Source organism: Plecotus auritus (assembly GCF_963455305.1).
Source record: "Plecotus auritus genome assembly, chromosome: 10".
NCBI lineage: Eukaryota > Metazoa > Chordata > Mammalia > Chiroptera > Vespertilionidae > Plecotus > Plecotus auritus.
The window spans coordinates 15,353,040-15,375,185 of NC_137785.1; the positions used below are offsets into that span (position 1 = coordinate 15,353,040).

The window sequence follows — 22,146 nt, forward strand, 5'->3', positions numbered from 1 at the left end:
TTAGTGGTCGTTAAGCCAATATACCTTCCAAGTCAGGGGCTCTAGGGACACCATAGCCCAGAGACAGGGTCAGAAACACATCCACATGGTCACAACACACGTTAGTCAGGAGAGCCAGGAGAGTGCCAGTCACTCAGTCAGAGCTGACCCGGAAGTGGGTGTGTGTACATGCGTTCACACACACATATGTACACCCAGCCATTCACGGAACCCAACAGCGCCTTCCAGGAAGACGTTAAGGCAGTTGGCCCCACAGATACAACATGTGGTAGGAATCATGGCAGCAGAAATGTTCACACGTGCCAAGACGTACAAGACCCCAGGGCCCAGCGAGGTCCCCAGACTAAAGAAAAGCAGCACAGTCCTAGCTGGTTTGGCTCAGTGGATAGAGCATCCGCCTGCAGGCAGAAAGAAGGTTCTGGGTTTAGATTCTGGTCAAGGGCACATGCCTCAGTTGTGGGCTCCTCGATTGCCTGTAGGGGGCGTGCAGGAGGCAGCCAATCAATGATCCTCTCTCATCATTGATGTTCCTCTCTCTCTCTCCCTCTCTGAAATCAGTAAGAAACAATATTAAAAAAAAGAAAACCAGCACTTACCATTACTCAGAAACACATGATCACCCATGAAGCCCAATAAAATGGGACCAAGGTCATCAATGTCTCTCGAAGGACAATCCTTTCTTCAAGGCCAGGGGTGGTGGGGGCTGTCAGAGCTCCACTCCTTCCTCAGGGGTTCCAGCTTGTCCCTGCTGTCCCCACTGCACATCCATCTCCCCTTCTTGAAGATCAGTCAATTCCTGTAGCAAATTTCTTATCCATATACCAATCTCCTAGAAAGGTCGATTCTCTGATTGAACCTGGCGTCAGCTGAATCAAGGCTCCTAATGTCCTTGTCCTAATCCCTGGAAACCGTGATGTCACTTTACATGGCAAAGGGACTTTACAGACTGGGTGAGGTTAAGGATCTTGAGATGGAGATTATCCTGGGTCCAATGTAATCACAGGATCCTCCTAAGAGGAAGGCAGGAGATCAGAGTAGATGTACAGATGGAAGCAAAAGGTTGTAGACACAAGGAAGGGGCCATGAGCCAAGGAATGCAGGCCAGCCTCTAGGAGCTGGAGAATGCAAGGGAACGGATTCTCCCCTAGAGCTGCCCTAAGGAACCGGCCCTGTGGACACCTTGGCCCAGTGAAACTGATTTTACACTTCTTCTTTTTTTTTTAAATATGCCTTTATTGATTTTTAGAGAGAGAGGAAGGGAGAGAGATAGAAACATCAATGAGAAACATCATCGATGGGCTGCCTCCTGCATGCCCCCTCCTGGGGATTGAGTCGGCAACCTGGGCATGTGCCCTGACCAGGAATTGAACCAGCAACCTCTTGGTTCCTGGGTCAATACTGAACCACTGAGCCACACCTGCTGGGCTGATGTTACACTTCTGACCTCTAGAAATATAAGACAATACACTTACATGTGTTGTTTTAAGCCACTTAATTTGTGGTGCTTTGTTAAGAGTGGTAACAGGCAATGAATCCTTCTTTCACAAGAGATGTGTCCACAGACTCAAGACACAGACATTGTATTCAGGGGCCCTAGAGCCACTCAGTAAAATGTGACACATCAGGAGAGGCAGGCACATGGAAACAATCATACGATGACCGCAGGTCTCACAAGTGCCACAGAGACAACCGCAGTGTCACACAACAGTCATCTGTGGCACTCCTCGGAAACACACACACACACACACACACACACACACACACACACACACCCAGGGTCACTGTGGAATGTAACAGGGTCTCCTGGGAAGATGTCACACATTAGGTCATCCCCAGAAACAACGGCACAATGACAGAACATTCGAACACACCGGAAATCCTAGAGTCACACATGCCATCACCATTCTGGGACTCACAGGTCACTCGTGGAGTCAGCTGGGTACGGCATACAGGGGTGCGCACACACAAACACACTTCTCCAGACCTCCTCATGAAAGCGGTCCGGCCACGCCAGGGATATGTTACAAAAATAGTTTATTACAAAAGAAATCCAACCAAAAATGCCTAATAATTTACATTGTTGTAAGTGCCCCACTGCAGTCCATCTCTCCCTCCTCATGAGTGGAGGACAGAGGGAGCAGCTGTTCCCTGGTTCCACCAGCTCTGAGAGAGGAGAAGGAAATACATGATTGAGTGGAATTCCAGACAGGAGATCGGTGCCTGAGAAGAACAGGGAAAAGAGTCCTGGGCAAAAGACGGAAGACGAGGTGGGGGGATGTCTGTGCTCAAAAGAAGGGGCAAATGCATGTGCCTCTGTGCAAATGGTTCGAAGGTGGGGGGAGGGGGGGGCAGAGTGAGATCTTCACAGTTTCCAGGAGGGTTGACTCCACAGGGCAGGGAGGTCCCTCCTCATGAGTCCAAGATCTGCCCCCCCATCCCTCTCAGCTGCCTCCTGGAGCTGGGGAGGGAGGCACCGGCGGGGCTTGGAGGACCCCGACAAAGGGCAGGAAGGCAGGTGGAGATGAGGAAGAAAGGAAGAAATTGGGGGTAGCCATGGGAAATCCAAGGGGATCCTTGGGAGGAGACTGGGAAGGCGAGGAGGATGGTGATGCAGAGAGAAGACCTGTGGAAAGAAGAGAGAAGACGGGTGAGGGCAGTGAGAGACTAGATCCAGAGAGAAGGGGGCGGGGTCCCAACTCCTGGATTCTGAGGGGCGCAGGGCCTGGAAGGTCGGGAGGAAGGAGGGAGCTGGGAGCTGGAGGCTGCGAGCTGGCTTCTCACCATTGGAGCTGAGGCGGCTGCTGCTCTCGGGGGAGGTGGTGGCACTCCGGTCAGGGGAGGGCTCTGGCTGTGACGCGGGAGCAGGTCGCGTGGCCTTCCCCCTCAGGATGTCGATGACCTGTAGGAAGATGGGGGTCACCACCAGGCCACCCCCTCCCTCCACCTCCGCTTGCTCAAGGGGTCTGTCAGTGAGCACAGCAGTAGGTGAAGGTGGGCACGTGGCCTTTCTTTGTGGCGCAGTCTCTCCTCCTGTCTAGACCTCACACCCACCCCTTTCCCTCCACGCATGGGCACAGTCGCACACGCACACCCCTGGATCTGTTCTATGGACCCACACTCGGGAACAGACTCCCCCATCCCCGCACCCCACCACCGCGCACACTCACCCGGCGGCTGCGCGCCACCATGAGCGGTGTGTCGTTGTGACAGTTCTTGAGGCTGCTGTCCGCGCCGCTGCGGACCAGCGTGCGCACCAGCGGGAGGAGCCCGCGGCCCGACGCCGAGTGCAGCGCCGAGCTGCCCGAGTACATCTGCGCGTTCACATTGGCGCCATGCTGCGGGGTGGAGGGGCGGGTCAGGACAGGACCACCCCGCGGCCCAGACCCAGGGCGATGCGGGCGGAGTTCGGGAGGGGCGGAGCCAGAGGGAGGGGCGGGGCAGTACCCGGGGCAGGACCACTCGCGTGCCCTGGTGATGGAGAGAAGGATGGGAGCTAGAGTCCCGGATGGGTCAGCGCGGGACTAGGCAGGCGGCGCTGAATCAAACCGAACTAGACTCCGGGTTTGGCCGAAGTAGGGGCGGAGTCAGAGAGGGGGAAGGGGCTGGGGTCGAGTCTGCGCGGGTCGGCGCGGGACAGGGCCAGCTAGGCTCTCGCTGGGCGGGGCCTGGGCCGTTAGGGGGCGGCGGAGGAATAGCAGAGGGTCCAGGAAGAGTTCGCAGCCTTGGGGGTAAAGTCTTAGGGCTGCCAGAACGAGGCCTAGAAGGAAGGGTCAGAGCTGGACGGATGGGGGCCATGGCGGGTTGGTGCCAGGGGAAAGGGTGGGGGAGGCCGCGGGCAGGGCCCACCCACCTGCAGCAGCAGCTGCACCATGCTCAGGCTGTTGTTTTCCACGGCGTGGATGAGTGGGGAGCGGCCGCTCTTAATGTCCTGCGGTGGGGAGGGAAGGGCCTTGAGTCTCTCCGAGCTCTGACCCAACAGCTGGCGGTCCGCATTCCCACCGCTCAGGCGGGACGGAGACCTCGAGCCCCACCCACCCACGCAGGCGCTCCCCCACGCCAGCCCCGCCCTCTTTGGGCCCCACTCCTCTGGGCTCTCCCTCCCTCACTCACCACCGCGTCGATGTCCGCACCACGCTCCAGCAAGAGCAGCACCGCTTCGTGGCACTCGGTGTTCACGGCCACGTGCAGGGCAGTGAGCCCTAAAGGAGAGGGAGGTTCAGTCAAGCACGGGCTTGGGACTTTGCAGCCCCAGAAGGACGCCAGGTCCTGCCAGACAGCCCCACCCTGCGCCTGAGCCCGTACTCACCGTCATAATTGCGGGCCTCCAGGTCCACTGTACCCGGGGCCGCGCTGTCCAGCAGGGCCCGCAGGCAAGTTGGGCTGCGGTGCTCACACGCCAAGTGGGCTGCTGTCTGGCCATGGCGGTCCAGTGCCATGGGGCTGGCACCGGCCATCACCAGTAGCCGGACCACAGACGGCAAAGTGGTGATCACAGCCAGGTGTAGCGGTGTCTGGGGAACAGAGACTGTGAGGGACCCGTGTGTACCCTGCCCTGGTCCTAGCCCTGCCTCCCTCAGAATTTTCCAGTCCTGACCCCCAGCTGCAGTCTTCCTCAGGAGCCAGAAATCTGGAGCACCTCCTCCCTCAGATTCAAGAGGGCTCCCTCCCCTAGGACCCAGAAGTCTTAGCCCCCAGGCCTTAACTCCCTCAGACCCTGAATACAGGTCCCCAGCCCCTCCTCCCTCATACCCAGGAGTCCAGCCCCCAGCCTCTCAGACCCAGGAATCTAGGCCCCAGCCCCTCCTCCCTCAGACCCAGGAGTCCAGGCCCTAGTCCCTCCTTGCTCAGACCCAGGAGTCCAGGCCCCAGCCCCTCTTCCCTCAGACCCAGGAGTCCAGGCCCCAGGCCCCAGGCCCCCAGCTCCTCCTCCCTTAGACCAGGAGTCCAGGCCCCCAGCCCCTCCTCCCTTAGACCAGGAGTCCAGGCCCTAGGTCCCCAGCCTCACCTGCCTGAGGTTGTTGTAGATGTCCAGCTCCCGGCCCCCATGCTGGAAGAGGCTGACTAGTTGATGCACAGCTGGCAGATTGCCCTGTACCACGGCAATGTGGAGTGGCCTGGGGGTGAGGGTCACAGACATTAGGGGCCGGTCACCTCTCACCCCCATACTCTTAGCAGCGCTTTCTCCCATATGTATGTGCCGATACTTTGGAAATATCTCCAGAATCTAATCACTTCTCCCACCCACACGCTCTTCATCCTGATTCAGCCCCCATCATCCTGGACTGTCTCCTCCTCACTTGCTTCACTGCTTCCCCCATGGCCCTACTGTCTGTCCCCCATGTAGCAGCCAGAGAGACCCTGTTAGACCACAAGTCAAGGCATGCCCCCCTCTTCTCAGAACCCTCAGCATAAAGGCCAAGTCCTCACATGCCCACAGGCCTTGAGTGATCTTGTCTCCAGCTCTTCAATCCCTTTGACCTCCTCTCCACCTGCTCTCCTCTTTTGGCTCTGACCATTGGCCTCCTTGCTGTTACTCAAACATAACATGCATGCTTGCCTCCCAGGCCTTTGCACTGGCTGTTCCTTCAGCCTGGAACACGTTCCTACCACACACCTGCAGGGCCTCTGCTAAAGTGGAATGGCATCGGCTCCATCCTCCTCCTCCTCCTTACCCTGCTTAATTTTTCTCCACTTGACATTGTACAGTTTACTTGCTTCCTGTCTGAATCCCCCCCTCACCCCCCGCTAGAAGGTTAACTCCACCAGAACAGGGTGTTTTGTCTGCTTCGGCCACTGCCCAGTGCCAAGGACAGTGCCTAGGGCTGAGCAGGTGCTCTGTACACATGCGCTGAATACATGAATCCATCTCAATGATCCCTGGCCATCCTCAAAGCTGCTGACCATGTTCCCACCCCTTTGGGGGGGGCACAGTTTTCTCATGTGTGAAATGAGTGGGGATGAACTAGATGCCATTAAAGTCTCCATCAGGCCCTGGCTGGTTTTGCTCAGTGGATAGAGCGTCGGCCTGCGGACTCGGGGGTCCCGGGTTCGATTCTGATCAGGGGCATGTGCCTTGGTTGCGGGCACATCCCCAGTGGGGGTGTGCAGGAGGCAGCTGGTTGATGTTTCTCTCTCATTGATGTTTCTAACTCTCCCTCTCCCTCTCCCTTCCTCTCTGTAGAAGGTCTGTGGAATATATTTTTTTAAAAAAAAGTCTCCATCAGTTGTGACACCACAGCACAGTCAGCCGAAAGAGTATGTGTGTGGAGAAAGTTTTGCCCCAAAGGGAAGTGGGATGGGGTCATTGTTCTGGAGTTTGGGCTGTGCAACTGAAGGTCTCATTCCCCCAACTTCTGGGAAGGCTGTCAGCTCTCCGCATTCTCTGGGAATTGCCCTCTGCCGAAGAGCACCGTTTGCCTGGTCACGAGGGGAGCAGCCACCATCCAGTGGCATACAATGTCTGGCATACCCTCCTCAACTGTGAAGGCCACTCCAGCTGCAACATCCCCTGTGGGACACAGCAGCTCGACTTCTCCCTGGGCCCAGCCCATGAGCTTTTGCCAGCTTCCCTGGGCCCCCAACCTGCAACCCCCAATTCAAGCAGAGGGCAATCTGGAATGACTGCCCTTGGGCCATCGCCTGTTCGCTCAGGGTCGGGGACATTAGCACTGAGGGCCCAAGGTTGACTGCAAGTACGCAGCCCACATAACCTTTCCAAGTCCACTGACTGGATCAACTGCTTTCTCACCCACCACTGCCTGCTTACGGACCAAGGCCTCCCAACTGGGGAATGTGCATCCTGGACCCACATTTTAAACCAGCTCCCTAGGTGCTTGGCTGGGGATGGTTTCACCCTGCAGCCCAGAGGGCTTTGGGGGGCTGAGGAGGCCCGGGTTGCAAATTGGGTTGTCCTCCCTAGCTGTGTGTGCTAAGGCCCTTCTGAGCCTCGGTTTTCTCTTTTGTGAACTATAATCCACCTCCCAGGAGGAGATTATGTAGGAGAAACGCGGAACCTGGACCCTGATCCTTGAAAGCCCAATAAAAAAAAAATGTTGGGGAGGGGCCGGACCTGGGCCTCCTGGGAAGGGGTCCCTTCCTTCCCCGCTTCTTTCGGTACGCACCCCTCGCCGCCCCCCCGCCGTCCCGGTCCCTCTCCGCGCGGGCGGGGTTAAGTGAGGGCAGAGGGAGCGAATGATTTCAGAGAAACCGTCCAGGCCTGAGTTCCCATAAACGCGCGGGCCGCAGGGGGTGGGGCGGGGCTGGAGGAAGTGGGGACGGGAGGGGCGGCCCAGCCCTCGGACTTCCAGTAACAGGTCTGCTGGGCGGGGCTCCGCTTCCTGCTCCCGGGGGAGGGAAGCCTGAGCCGCCGGGGATCTACCCGGGCCACCCGCCCCCTCCCCCGGCACCCCGACTTCCATCCTCGAGTGGGGTAAAGGAGGGGGAAGCCCAACCCAAAGAGACCTCCCTTTTCTGGGGGGAAAGACCCCAAGTCTCCATCCTGGAGGCCCCTCTGGTACGCCTCAGACTCCAGATGGTTTCTTGTCCCCCTCATCCCAGCATCCACCTCAAAGTCTCCTGGGACCCTACCTCTTCGCTGATGCCGCCTTTCCAATCCCTCTCAGTTCTAGATGCCCCAGCTGCCCTGCATCCTGTTCCTTTCCGCATCAGAGATCCAGGGATGCTGTGCCCCCAACTCTGCTCCCTGGGACTCAGTGCTCGTCCCACCCCCCCCGCCCACCCTGAACCCCCCAGACCCAGATTTTGCTTGCCAGTGCCTGACCTCTTGGGGGTCCAGAAGCCCTGAGATCCTTGCTCCCTGAGTCCCTATAAGTCTAGCCTCCCAACCAAGCTTTGCAACTTTGGGGACCCAGCCTTAGCGTGTCCTCCTCCCCCGCCCCCAGGCTGTGCCAGCTGCCCATTCCGGTAAAGCCTCAGCCCCAGCGGAAGGGGTTAAGGTTAGAGGGAGCGCCGGGAGGGGGAGGCTGCGAGTGAGTGACGGGTGCTGACGTGGGGGTGGCAGAGCAGCTGGGCTGCGGTCAAGTTCTGCGGGAAGGGATTTCCCCAGACTAGCAGCTGAGGCAGAAGTGTTTGCTTTGGGGGAGAGGGGGGAGAGGCGGGGAGAATGAGAGAGCGGGGGAGGGTGGGTGGGGCGCGGGGCTAAAGCCTGGCGTTCTAGGTCTCCTTCTGCACCCTGCTTGCACAGGCGGCAAACAACTCGCCCCTGGGGGCAGATACACATTAAATCTATTTCACAGATGACCCCAGAGGTAGCCAGAGGAGGAAACCAGCTTTACTGAGTCCTTTATATATCTCAGACACTTTCTCCTGCCTGGGTGCACACCGTGGCCCACACTGCCTGTTCCAACAACATCCACACACATGTATTGAGCACCTACTGTGCGCTGGGCCCTGTTCCATGCACTATGTGTAGGTTTATCGTTGCACGGAATCCTCACTGTGATAGATGCTATTATGAGCTGTGGATTTCCCGATAGAAACACTGAGGCTCAGGGGTGTGAAGTCACCTCACATCCAGGAGTGGGCCAGCCAGTAGTGGATCGCCCCCTCTTCCCTGCAGAAATAGGCTTGTCAATCATGCCTACCTGTGGTTTGCAGTCCCCAAACCTATTCCCAGAGAAGCGCTACACAGAAACCATCTCATATTCGCCTCGCAGAGACCCCTGCACACTTATGGTTCCTGTTTTTACAGCGGGAAACTGAGACAGAGAGGGCTGAGAAAGTGGCTAGCTGAGCTATTCAAATGGAAGTCAATGGAATTATAAGCCTGATGGTCAAGTGTGCCGAGTGCTTACTATGTGCTGGCAGAGGGCTAAACCCTCCTGTGCGGGATTTCTCAGCAGCTTCAAGAATATGTTCTTCAAACTGCAGGTGACAAAACCATGGGATTCGTGAAATCGGTTTAAGGGATCGTGAAATTAATTTAGTGGGTTATGACCACGAAACAATGAGAAATACACTAGAATACAAAACTCTAAAGCAGATCCCACGTAGTGAGGGTATGGTTTTGTTTGGTGCAATTTTTATTTCTGGTTTATATGTGTGTGTGCTGAGTTTAATATAAAATAACAATAATAATATTAACTAATACCTATTGAGCACTCATCATCTACCATGCTCAGTACTTAGCATGTATAATTCATATAATAAATCAACCAATGAAATGTCTTTCTCATTCTTGGAGTGTGATAACAAATTTGAAGCCCCTTGCTCCCAAATTGGTACTAGGAGGTATGTGCTCTCAGGGCGCCCATTTTTCAGAAGAGGAAACTGAGGCTCCAAGAGGGAATGGGCCTTGCTCAAAGTCACACAGCCAGCGGTGGAGTTAACGAGAAAGGCCAGGCTGCGTGCCCCTGTGTGTGGCGAGTGAAATTCCAGAGCTGGCTTCCCCCGTCCCACTCCCCATTAATGGGGGACTAGTACTCACGTGTCTCCGTCCTCATCAGCGCGGGTGGCCATGGCGATGTCGGCTGAAAAGGGGTGTTCCATTGAGCACATCATGGGGTACAGGGGCGGAGGCAGGCTCAGCAGAGGAAAGGGGGAGCCCATGGTTGGGGTGGGGTACAGAGGCAGCAAAGGTCCTGGGCAGAGAAAAGACATGGGTGAGGCCAAGCCCACAGACCCTCAACCCTCTCCCCACCTCCAGGCCTTTGCTCTCGCAGTGTCACCTGCCCTTTTCCCAGGTCCCTCTGGCATCTCATTCTGGGTCCAGAAGGCTCAAGACAAAGCTCCTTCCCATGTACCTCCTCTGGGCTCCCACAACTTCCCCCACTCAGTCCGTGTCCCCCAGTTCTGGTCACTCTCATTGTCACTTTTAAAAATATATATTTTTTAATTAATTTCAGAGAGGAAGGGAGAGGGAGAGAGAGAGAGAAACATCAATGATGAGAGAGAATCATTGATTGGCTGCCTCCTGGGGATCAAGCCCACGCAACCCGGGTATGTGCCCTTGACCAGACTCGAACCTGGGATCCTTTAGTCCGCAGGTTGACGCTCTATCCATTGAGCCAAACCGGCTAGGGCTCATTGTCATTTTAAAAAATATATGTATTTTTATGGATTTCAGAGAGGAAAGGAGAGGGAGAGAGAGAGAGAGAGAGAAACATCAATGATGAGAGAGAATCATCAATCAGCTACCTCCTGCACGTCCCCCACTGGGGATTGCAGCCCGGGAATCGAACCGTGACCTCCTGGTTCATAGGTCCACGCTCAAACACTGAGCCACACTGGGCTCGTTGTCACTTTTCATGGTTTTGACTCTCCTCTCCTGCTAGTCCCTCAAGGACTGAACCCCATCACCCAGCAGGGGACCTCAAGGCCTGTTTGCTGAGTGAATTTGTGGCTCAGGGAGGTAAAGACAGGATGAAGGGTGTGGGGTGTGGGGTGAGTGCCTAGAGCATTTGGGGAGAGGGGTGGGTCAGAAGGTGAGAGAAGGTGAGACCAGAAGCCTGTGGGAGCCTGTTCAGATCACACTGTTGGAAGGGGACCTTGGCAGCAGGAAAATCCCTATCTACCCAGCACACAGAGGGGAAAACTGAGGCCTGGATTCTCACCTGGGGAATGGGAAGGGGAGACAGTAGCAGGCCTCCTGATGCACAGCTAGAGGCTGTACCCTAATGGGGTGGAAGGTGCAGAAACTGGGCAAAGGTTTGGAGGCACTAAGCATGGGCTTTGCCAATTGGGGGGTCACTTGGGGATGGGGAGGTGAGCACAGCTGTGGCAGGGGATGCCCCTTCCTTGAGATCAGGGATGGAGACAGGATGGGGAGAATGGACGCCTCTGTCATCTCATCGCTGGGAGTCCCGAAGGCCCCAAGTTTCCTGGTCCCTGTCTCTCCAATACCAGGCTTTGGTGCCCTGAGGCCTTCTGAAGATCCCTGAATCCTTCATCCTGGCCCCAAATTCTTGAGTCACAGATTTCCCCGGTCCTGTCCCCTATTATTAGTATCCTCAGCCCCAAGCCCTCTAATACCACCTGGTCTTGTGACCCCCAATGAAACTCTGATCCATGGTGACCACACATAACTGGGTGCCCAGCACCCTGGACCCCTGTCCTGCTGGTTCGTTAGGACCCTGGGTGTCTGGGTCTGTTTCCTTGTTTCTCTCTGATCCCAGACATTGGGGCGCTCAGAACTCTGACTCTGTTCTCCTAACCCCCCACGTCCCCTGATGTCTTGGTTCCTGAGATTTTGACGTCCTGGGATCCCTAATATCCGTCTCCTTAAAACCCAGTCTCTATTCCCCTGACTTCCTTGGACCCCACACATCTGGATGCCAAGAACCTCAGCGTCTTGGGCCGGAGCAATGATTCCTTAAAACCCTGGGGTAGATACCTGGGGTCTTGAGTTTGTAATTCTGTGTTCCCGAGACTTCAGGCTCTGCCCCTTGATTCCCTGAGACCCCAAATCTGTACTGCTGGGCACTGTCCCCTGGGTCCCCATATCTGTCGCGTTCAGACCCTTGGCTCTGTCCCTCAGGCCCCCTGCACCCAGCTTCCTGGGACCCCCCATATATCTCTGTCCCAAGGCACTGCTTCCTGATGCCTCCATGTCTGTATCCCAGGGACCGGGGCCTGGCCCCCAGCGTCCCAGGAGCCCCAGATCTGTGTTTTGGGACCTTGGCTTCTTCCTCTGTCCCCTCAGCTCCCAGGAACCCCCTGTACTTGTGTCTGAGCTATGTGCCCTGCCTCCGCTGACCCAATGCCCTGTGTGGCCCCCAACCCGACCTTGACCAGAGAGAGACACTCACCCTGGTAGTAAAGGGCCTCTGGCCGGGCCAGGCCGTGGCGCGACGCTGGGGCCGCCGGCCCGTTGGAGCCTCCGAGGAGCGGCTCCTGGGCGGTGAAGGGGCCCGCGGCGCAGCGGGGGGCGGCGGGCTCTGGGGAGGGCGCGCGCAGCGGGCGCTTACGGAGCGGCAGCGCGGCGCCGGGGAGCCCGGCGGCCTTGGGCCGGGTGCGCAGGTCCACGGGCCCCTCGTCCATGGCCCCCGTGGGGCATCGGGGCATGGGGCCGCCGGGGACGGCGGCCGAGCGGGCGGCCGGAGCGCGACTGGGCTCGGCGGCACCGAGGGAGGTTGAGCCAGGCGCCGGGACTTCCCCTGCCGCCGGCTGAACTGAAGGGACTTTTGTCGGCTGGGGCGGTGCCGGCAGCCCGCCTCCACGCCCCCAGCCCCCCCGCCGGGCCACCCGTCCGCTCCAGGGGTTTCCTGGACCCGGTGCCGCTCCCGTGGCCCCGCGGAGCAGCCGGCCGCGCGCCCCGCCTGAGTCTCGCCCCGCGCCCGCCCCTCTTGGCCCCGCGGCGCCCAGGGCGGCTGGGCCGTGGCTCGGAGTGGGGTGGGGGTGGGAAGGAGGCGGGGTCGGAGGTGGGGGGGTCCCACCCCTGCGGCTGCGGGCCTCTAGCTGTCGTGTCTGTGTTTGCCTCTCTCTGAGAGACGTCCGGGTAGAGGTCTCCGGGTCTCTCTGTGTCTCTGTCTCTGTCTCTGTCTCTGTCTCTGCCTCTATCTCTGCCCTCACTGTCTGTCTCTATTGTCTCTTTGCATCTACGATCTTTTTGCCTCTGGAGTTCTGTCTGCTTCCCAGTCTCTCCCCAAGGAAGCAATTCCATGACTCCCTGGGGTCGTTAGGGTGCGGGTTCGAGTCCAGACTCCCACTTCCTCGCCCGGTGACCTTGACCACGCACTTCCCCTCTCCGGGCCGTTTCCTCCTCTGTAAGAGCGAAAGGACGCACCCGGGCCGGGCCGGGCCCAGGCCTGAACTATCCCCCTGCCTGCCCCCCCCCCCCCCACACACACACCGCCGAGGGTCTGGACTGCGCCGGGGGCGGGTGGAGTGCGCTGGGGGTGCTCAAAGGGACATTGATTGTGTTTCCCCCCGCGGGGTGCCTGCACCCAGCCCGGGCCGCCAGGCACCGGGAATCTTGAAAATTCAGAGAAACAGACGTGGCAACAGAGGCATAGAGACCGTGAGAGACCGAGGGGAAGAGACACGGAGAGAGAGCAAGAGGCGCAGACACACAGGCAGACTCGGATCGACCAAAGTCCAGGGCGGGGGTGTGTGTGGGGAGTCTGGCTTCCCCTTCTCCCCCACGCCCCCCTCCCAGGTCGGGCGGGGTAGATGAGTGAGGAACTGGCCGGGCGGGTTGGGGGACGTGACTCAGGCCGGCTGGATCTGGGGGGGAGGGGGGAGGCGGGCTCTCCCCGGTCCCCTCCCCTGCTGCCCTTCTCCCCACCCCAGGGCGGGGCCCCGGCGGCTCGGGGCTTTCCCGGATTTCCCTGGGGGCGGGGCGGCCGCTGGGGTTGAGTCCGGGTCACTGAGCTACAAGACACCCAGGGGGAGGCTTTGGGGCTTAGGAGGGCGAGGGAATGGGGGCTACACCCCGGATCTGTTAGGCGGCACGCAGGTTCTCTCAGCGCATCTCCCCACATCTCTGCAGTTCTGTCCCTCATCCCTGGCCTGCCCCATCTCTGTTTGTCTCCTGGTTATTTGTCTGCATATCTGTCTCCCAGGAAGCTTCTCTCTGAGACCCCGAAATTGGGTGTGGGGCTCTGGTCCCCAAGAAGGGACTTAACCCGGAATAGTGAGGAGCCGCAGTGGACAGAGGCCTGACCTCTTCCTTATTCTTTCTCTCTCTGGCGCTCCCCCTCAGCCCTGTAATGGGGGAACATCTCTGGGCAAGACCCGCGTTCAAATGCCACCTCTACCCCTTGCTTCCCTGGGACCTCGGACAGTCCTCTTGAGACGCAGCCTGTTCTGGCAAATGGGCCGATGCCCACCCCTGCCTCTCAGTGCTGTCTGGGCGACAGCAAGAGGAGAGATTGGAAGTCTGGATGCTGTTGGCACTGCCCACCCAGCCTTCATCTCTGGGGACTTTCAGACACAGGAGAGGGGTGGGGTGGAGAGCCTGACCCCACAGTACAGAAAAGGGAGGCTGAGCCTCAGAGGGTCCGGGCTCATCAAAGGGGTGACCCTAGGAGGTAGGGTTGGAAGGGCAGCCAGGGTCCTCCCTCTCCAAGCATCCTGCGGCAGGGGGAGCAGTGGCTCTGGGCCCAGGCAGGACTGGGGAGGGGGGCATCTGTGTGTGGCCCAGAGTGGGGCTTGGAAGGGCTGAGGGAGAGGTGGTTCCCAGTCTGAGGATGGACGAGGGATAAAAGAGTCCGCGAGAGGAGGACCTGAAGGAGAAAGACAGGTCTGAGAGAGAAATAAAGTGGTATAAGGAGGGGAGAGGGTCCGAGGAAGGGGGCATGGTCTGAGGAACTCAGGAGGACCCAGTGAGGACAGAGGCTCTGAGGGAGGAGGAGAGAGCTGGGGGGAGGGAAGAAGGGTCTGAGGGGGGAGGTGAATTCTGACAGAGTCTGAGGGTCTGAGGGTGGAGGAGCAGTTAGTTGGAGGAGGGCCTCCTTGAGGAACCAGCGGGGACTCAGGGGAGGGGAGAAAAGGGAGGCCTGGAGTCAGCCCCGCCCTGTAACTGTCTCTAATTTCCCAGAATCTTCTGCTGCTCAGGAAAGTCCCAGCTCCCACAGCACCTCCCTCAGTGTCGGGAATGGAGGATGCGGAACCAGGATGCCTACCCCCTCCTTTCCCCCTAATTCCCTGCGCCCCAGGAGGGGAGGACTAGGGTCTCCCCTCTCTGGGCCTTGAACTGTGGAGGCCCCCTGCTGGCAGGGGCTGCCCCTGGATGAGTCCCAGAAACCTCCCAGAGAAGGCCCGGAAGTCCTGCCTGGTGTCTAACCACTTTCCCTCATTCAGATGGTCTTTTGTACCTGTTCAGATGGCCTCTTCCCGCCGACTGCTTCTTTCCCCCTTGTCCTTCCCCCAGGGAAGGAAGGGCCAAGACTGTACCTGTTCAAGGTCCCAAGAGGGAAATGAAGTGCCACCTAGAAGGCTGTGGGCCTGGGGCAGCTTTCTTACTCTCAGGGCCTCAGTTTCCCCTTCTAAAAGGAGAGGAGAGGCCTTGGCCTTGTCCTGCTTTGCTTCCAGCTGAGGCTTGGGTGTAAGTCCTGTCTCTCATTTTCATTAGCTCAGTGACTTAACCTGATAGAGCCTCAACTATCCATAAAACATCTTTTTTCAAAAAATACATTTTATTGATTTTTTTTTTTTTTTACAGAGAGGAAGGGAGAGGGAGAGAGAGTTAGAAACATCGATGAGAGAGAAACATCAATCAGCTGCCTCCTGCACACTCCCTACTGGGGATGTGCCCGCAACCAAGGTACATGCCCTTGACCGGAATCAAACCTGCGACCCTTGAGTCCGCAGGCCGATGCTCTATCCAATGAGCCAAACGGGTTAGGGCCACAAAACATCTTGATATATAAAACAGACTCCATCAGGAAAAGAATGCTCCCATCCTACAGGGCCCGAGGGATAGAAAATGCTTGATTCAATGTAGCTGCATTTGTTATTGTTCCTCTGATAGCCACGGGAGTAATAACAGTAATTATCATTAGCATCAATCAACCCAAATTTTCAACAGCAGGACTCATTTCATTGAGGAAATTAGTATTCAACATGGTGGCTTTAGAGACATGGGTTTGAGCCCTGGCTCTGCCACGTGTTTGCTGTGTGGCCTTGGAGAGATGGCTTTCCCTCTCTGTGCCTTTGTAGGGACTATAGTTGGGGATGATTACAGCTCCTGCCTTGCAGGGGGCGGAGCAGATGAAGAGAGAGCAGGTGTGCAGGTGTGCAGAGTGAATGAAGGAATGATAGCCTTTCTCGTCTCCACATCGCTTGCCTCGACCCATCAGGCCAGACCTTCCTTGTCTCCCTTTTCCACCCAGAGACGAGATAAGATGGCCCCATTCACTCTGAGCCCAGCTCCCCCTAGGAATTGGCCACTTAATCCTCTTGAGAAGCTTATGAGGAAAATTCAACCAAAATCCCCACTTGACAGAGAAGGAGACAAGCGAGAGGAGTGAGGTCAGTGCCTGGGGTCAGGCTGTGAGGGCCAAGATGGTAAGCCAGGTCTCTGTGATCCCGACACCCTGGTTGCTGCACCCGGTGACTGGGAGGTGCCGTCATTAGTCCCAGAGACCACAGGCCTTCCCTCCCAGCTCAATTCTAGACCCTTATTTCCTGGGAAGCAATGGTTTAGTTGGGGAAACAGGCCCAGAGCGGCCCAGGCCTGTGCCCAAGAGCACCTGTGAGGAGTAGCATGGTCCACACGCCCAGGTGCAGGGAGGGTGGAGCAGAGAGATGGGGCGGGGCAGCAGCAGGGACAGGGTGAGACTTCAGAGGGGCTCAGGGAGAGCAAGTCAATGTCACAGACAGGAAGGCAGATACTGTGAGCCCCGATGGGGAGCGACTAGTTCAAGGTCACACAGACTCCCATCTGGGCTCTGGGAGGGAAGACCAGCCTGGGTCTGCAGACAACTCGCTCCCCAAGGTTGCCCCTACCCCACCCCCAGGGTGAGTGTAGGCCAGCTTCCTAGAGCCTGGCTTGTGCCTCCTGGTTCCTCCCCACCCTGGGGCCTTGGCAGGATCAGCCCACTTGGGGACGAGGCCAACACTTAATCTTCCCCTTTCTCCTTCTTGCTGGGTCTGCACGCACAACGCTGAGTCAGAGGATTGCAACATCCTGGTTTGAGACTGGACACCCTCTCCCCACCCCCATACGCTGCCGTGATCAATCAGGGCTGACGCAGTGGGAGGGGGTGTCTGGGAAGGTCAGGGTAGGGCAGAGGGTCCCAGCAAGGTGATGGTGGACAGCCAGGCAGTACGATGCTGGCCTCAGTGTCCTCATGTGTAACTGGGGCTCACTGTCTAATCGTGTGGGTTTGAGTCCCAGCTCTGCCACTTACCAGCTTTGTGACCCTGGGTGGGACTTACCCTCTCTGAGCCTCAGTTTACTCATCTATAAAATGGGAGCAAAAATAGTGCATGCCTCACGGGGTTGTTGTGAGGGTCAGATGAGTTAACACACACACACACACACACACACACACACACACACGTTGGCACAGGCCAGCACGGAGTAAGTGCTGAGGAAATGGAAGGTATTATTTCTAACCGATTGCTATCTATATAATAAAAACCAGTGGTCGTAACATCCTAACAACCAAAGACCGGTCACCAGGAGGTGCCTTGATGCTGCGTCCGCGGTGCTGGCGGGACTTGACGCTGGGTTCTGCCGTGTGCCGGGTCTGGGTCTTGCGTGATTTCGCGTGCTGGGCCCCTAGTTATTAATATAGAGATGAGAGTGACCGCCACTGAGGCACACTGCTGGGATCCCCCTTCAAGAAAAGACTTGTGGCCCCACTGCCAGTCGTGGGGATCCTAACAGGCTCCCACAGTTGGCTCCTTCAAGGTCCGCTTCAGCTTGCCAGTCGGGGACACGGTTCCCTGGCAGCCTCTGGCCGCTGACTGAGCAGACAGGGCAGGAAGCTCTGGCACTTCTGCCCACGGTGGAATTCCTCTAATGGGCTCTTCGCTTCGGGGGCTCCCCCTTGAGCTGGCAGCCTGGCCTGATGGGAGGAGGTGAGCAGGAATCTGCAGGGTGAGCATGCCTGACTCTGTGAGGCCCGGGGCCTGTTCACCCCTTCCCTTTCTCACCCGTTTGCCCTCTTCGCTCACCTACGCTCTGCTTTCTGGAGGACCTGACCCGGGACAAAGGGGACAAAGGCCGCTGGAGTCAGACAACCTAAGTGTGAGTGTCGGCTCTGCCTCAGTGGCTTAAGAGTAGCATCTGATCTCTCTGGGCCTCAGTTTCCCCCTCTGAGCCATGAAAATAATAACACGAAGGCTGAGAGGACCCAGTGAGTCAGCAAGAAACCCTTTGGCACAGTGGCCTGGCACAGACACATCGTGCCCATCTGTGAGGAGGGAGGCCAGCCTGGATCTACCTTCCACTCTGCCAGTGTGCACCTGTGAGAGTGGGGCACTGGGAGGTCAGGCTCGGAAAGCCCCTCCAGGCCTGGCGCTGTGGCACCACCGCCAGGTAGGGTCACGGGCGACTGCCATCAGGGGTGGGAGGTGAGCCGGCATCCGCAGGGTGGGCCTGTGTGAGCCAGTGCGGGCCTGGTCTTGGGCTGAGAAATGGAGGGGAGTCCCAGGGCTGGGACACGGTGGTGTCCCAGAGAAGTTCCCCAATTCTAGGATGCACCTTGGAGGTGAGGAGGGGAGCCCCTGCCTGCTGGTTCAGTCAGCAGCGAGGAGGGGGAGCGTGTGCAACAGAAGGCTGCCTCCCTCATCAGACCAGAGCTTTGCTGGGGCCGGAGGAGGTCTCCACCCTCAGACTCAGCGGGCCCTGCGGCGGGGCCTGGTCCCACCAGCACGGGAGCTCCTTGCGGGTTTGAATGGTGTTCCTCCTCCAGCAGAGCGGATCCTCCCGGAGAAGGAGGGAGTGTCTTCTCCACAGTCTAGGTGTTTCTAACCGTGGGTGATGCCCTCCCAGCTGGGCTTGCAGCTCGGAAGTCCCCGGCAGGGCGGCGGGGGGGTGGGGGGGGTGGGGGGGGCATGCCTCTCCTCAGACCAGGAGTTCCCTGAAGGCGAGGCAGGTGCTTCCCTCCTGTGTCTGGGACAGTGGTTCTCAATCCAGGGGGGCGATTTCGCCCTCCTCGCAGGGGGCACTTGGGTGAGTATTAGACTGGAGCAGAGCTTCCGGGAGATGCGGGCGAGCGGCCACCATCACGCTAAAGCGCCCCGGGGGTGAGTCTGGTCCTGCCTCCTCCGTCGGGCTAGCTCGCTGTCGCTGAGCTGAGGAGCTTGAATCAGTCATCGCACCGGGGGCACCGGGAGCTTGAGATGATCTTGTCCCCAGGAGTGAAGTGTGAGCTATGAATTACCCCGATGCTAGGCGGTACCTGCCTCCTTCAGGAGATTGGTCTTGCTTCCTGAGCCTTCAGTTGGGGAAGCACGCCTCCCCCCTCAGCCCCATCACCCCCTGAGATGGGTGGGGCAAGCCACCCCCTCGGCCCCATCACCCCCTGAGATGGGTGGGGCAAGCCTCCCCCTGGGCCCCATCACCCCCTGAGATGGGTGGGGCAAGCCACCCCCTCGGCCCCATCACCCCCTGAGATGGATGGGGCAAGCCTCCCCCTCGGCCCCATCACCCCCTGAGATGGGTGGGGCAAGCCACCCCCTCGGCCCCATCACCCCCTGAGATGGGTGGGGCAAGCCTCCCCCTCGGCCCCATCACCCCCTGAGATGGGTGGGGCAAGCCTCCCCCTCGGCCCCATCACCCCCTGAGATGGGTGGGGCAAGCCTCCCCAGTGACCCAGAGCCCGGAGCCCGTCCCGTGGAGGGACAGCACCTTGCCTGAAAAGCCGGTCTTTTCCCTGGAAGTCTGCGCCTCCCCGGCCCCAGGCCACAACCTCCACCAGAGCCTAGAAGTACAGACGCAAAAGTCCCCCAGGCTCCTGGGAAAGCCGAGGCCACACCAGGCCCTTCCTCATTGGAGCCTGGGCCGCAAGGGCTCACCGCCCCGTCCCCAACCACTGTCCCCGGGGCCACCCCTGCCTCCAGCACCTGCGCACAAGGGCGAGGACCCAGCGGGCGTGTCTCCACTGCCCCATCCCTTGGAATCGGGTTGAAAGTGGCGCGACCCCCCCCCCCCCCCACCCTGCCGCCTCCCGTCTGCGCCACCCTGGGCAGGCTCCGCTTGCACACCTGAAAGTGGGGGTAGGGAGGGGGGGGAGGGGGGGCTGGCGCCACGGGTGAGCCTGTGCCCACGGCGGGTTCGGGGCTGGCTGGTGAGAGACGGTCTTGGCAGCTCTCAGGGCCGTGCCCTGCGGGAGGCGGGGGCAGCGGCTCGGCATCTGCCGCCTCTGACCTTGTCACTCTGGCCTCCTGTGGTCGGGAGTCACAGCACATTTCTCACTTCTGGGAAACTCAAGCTGTATTGTGTGTTTCAGATCCCAAATTCTCTCCTCGCGGGTTCCCACCGCACCCCTGGCCCGCCGGCCGCGGCTGAGGAACTTTGCCCCCTGGAGAGCCAAGCCATCGGAGGAACAGAGAGCTGTGAAACCACGGGGTGAAAAAATATATTTAAAAACTATGAAAAAACCCCTCTGAGATATGATGTGGAGAATCGCATGAAATATAACGTCCCATTTCACAAACGCGTGTCGAAGGAGCAGAGCATTGCCAATGCCTTAGGGGCCCCTTCTCCCCTCTTTCTCTTCTTTTCTTTTTTTAAATGAATGCTCCATTTTTTTAAAAAATATATTTTTATTGATTTTTTACAGAGAGGAAGGGAGAGGGATAGAGAGCTAGAAACATCGATGAGAGAGAAACATCCATCAGCTGCCTCCTGCACACCTCCCACTGGGGATGTGCCCGCAACCAAGGTCCATGCCCTTGACCGGAATCGAACCTGGGACCCTTCAGTCCGCAGGCCAACGCTCCATCCACTGAGCCACACCGGTTTCGGCTGCTCCATTTTTAAAAAATATATTTTTATCAATTTTTTTACAGAGAGGAAGGGAGAGAGATAGGGAATTAGAAACATTGATGAGAGGGAAACATCGATCAGCTGCCTCCTGCACACCCCCCACTGAGGATGTGCCCCCAACCAAGGTACATGCCCATGACCGGAATTGAACCCCGGACCCTTTAGTCTGCAGGCTGACGCTCTATCCACTGAGCCAAACCGGTCAGGGCGAATGCTCTATTTTTTAAAAATATATGTTTATTGATTTCAGAGAGCAAGGGAGAGGGAGAGAGAGGTAGAAACATCAATGATGAGAGGGAATCATTGATTGGCTGCCTCCTGCATGCCCCCTACTGGGGATCGAGCCCACAACCCCAGTGCCCTTGACTGGGAATCGAACCTGGGACTCTTCAGTCAGCAGGCTGAAGCTCTATCCACTGAGCCAAACCAGCTTGGGCTTCAATGCCTTTTTAAAAATACTGTTCTACCTATGAAGACACACCTGACCACTACAATTTCACATTTTTAATAAAGAGAGTCCTATAGTACAACCTATTGGATCTGGCTTCTTCCATTCAATTTTATGTGGCTGAAGTCCATTCAGATTCCAGTGTCGATTGGAGCGTCTCCGTTTTCATTGCTGTAGACTATTCTCCCGTCTGGATGACCACAATTCATGAACCCGCTCTCCGTCGATACGTGTGTGAGTGGTTTTCCGCTTCTGAGTCTCTTGAACAATGCTGGGGGCATCCACAGGTGCCCGTGAGCACGCATTTTTCGGCATTACCCGGGCACAGGGTGTGTGCATGTCCAAATGTGGAGGGTGTGGCCCGTTTCCCCATGTGGTCGCACCAATTTTCACTCCCAAGGTTTGCTGTGAGTTCTATTTGCCTCACATTTTTGCCAGCACTAGACCTGGCCAGACTCCCCCCTCCCCCCTTTCTTATTTAGAAAAAATGTTTTTATTGATTGAGAGAGAGAGGAAGGGAAATGGTGAGAGAGAGAGAAATGTCCATTGGCTGCCTCCTGCACAACCCCTACTGGGGACTGAGCCCGAAACCTGGGCACGTGTGCTGACCGGGAATCGAATCGGTGACCTTTGAGTGCTCAACCAACTGAGCCACACCGGGCAGTGCTGGCCAGATTTTTAAAATAGGAACCATCCTGGCCTGAATCTTGTTTTTTTTTTTTTAATATATTTTATTGATTTTTTACAGAGAGAAAAGGAAAGGGATAGAGAGTTAGAAACATCTATGAGAGAGAAACATCAATTCAGCCGCCTCCTGCACACCCCCTACTGGGGATGTGCCCGCAACCAAGGTACATGCCCTTGACCGGAATCGAACCTGGGACCCTTCAGTCCGCAGGCCAAAGCTCTATCCACTGAGTCAAACCGGTTAGGGCTGGCCTGAATCTTGTGAAGCTCATGGTGGTTCTAAATGGCAATTCCTGGCTCAAGAACAAGGCTGAGCATTTTTCCCTGGGTCCATTGTCCACTTGAATCCAAGTGTAACAAAATCTTTAGGACAAAATATTCTAGGATCTCAGACTCTTAGGGGCCACGAATTCTAGAGTCCCAGACCTTTAGAAACAAGACATTCCGGAACCCCGTGCCTCAGTTTCCGCATTTGTGTCATGGGAATAATACGAGCCTCAATCTCAGAGGGCTGGTGACAGGATTAAGTGAGTTATTCGCTCACATTTACAACCGAGCCTGGCTCGCGGTGCGTGCTCAGTAAACTTGGTTTTCCCTAAGGCAGGAATTG

General features: G+C 57.6%; 1 protein-coding gene across 1 annotated transcript; it reads right to left on the reverse strand.

The window, feature by feature from the left end:
- Window positions 1–2,018: 2,018 nt before the first annotated feature.
- On the reverse strand, window positions 2,019–12,101 carry BCL3 (BCL3 transcription coactivator). The gene is made up of 9 exons (XM_080646042.1): window positions 11,766–12,101; window positions 9,446–9,599; window positions 5,006–5,114; window positions 4,307–4,511; window positions 4,111–4,199; window positions 3,851–3,928; window positions 3,168–3,335; window positions 2,782–2,899; window positions 2,019–2,623 (listed from the first exon to the last, which is right to left on the reverse strand). Exons 1-9 carry the CDS (start codon window positions 12,019–12,021, stop codon window positions 2,442–2,444), a joined length of 1,359 nt encoding a protein of 452 aa, XP_080502168.1. The 5' UTR covers window positions 12,022–12,101; the 3' UTR covers window positions 2,019–2,441.
- Between the last annotated feature and the right edge of the window lie 10,045 nt (window positions 12,102–22,146).

Bases quoted from the DNA above. Each gene is read 5' to 3' on its own strand.
- BCL3 (XM_080646042.1), bottom strand. From the start codon at position 12,021: ATGCCCCGATGCCCCACGGGGGCCATGGACGAGGGGCCCGTGGACCTG. The intron at 5,115-9,445 runs GTGAGTACTAGT...CCTCACCCCCAG, and splicing joins GCTGATGAGGACGGAGACAC to GCCACTCCACATTGCCGTGG. The intron at 4,200-4,306 runs GTGAGTACGGGC...CCTCTCCTTTAG, and splicing joins GGAGGCCCGCAATTATGACG to GGCTCACTGCCCTGCACGTG.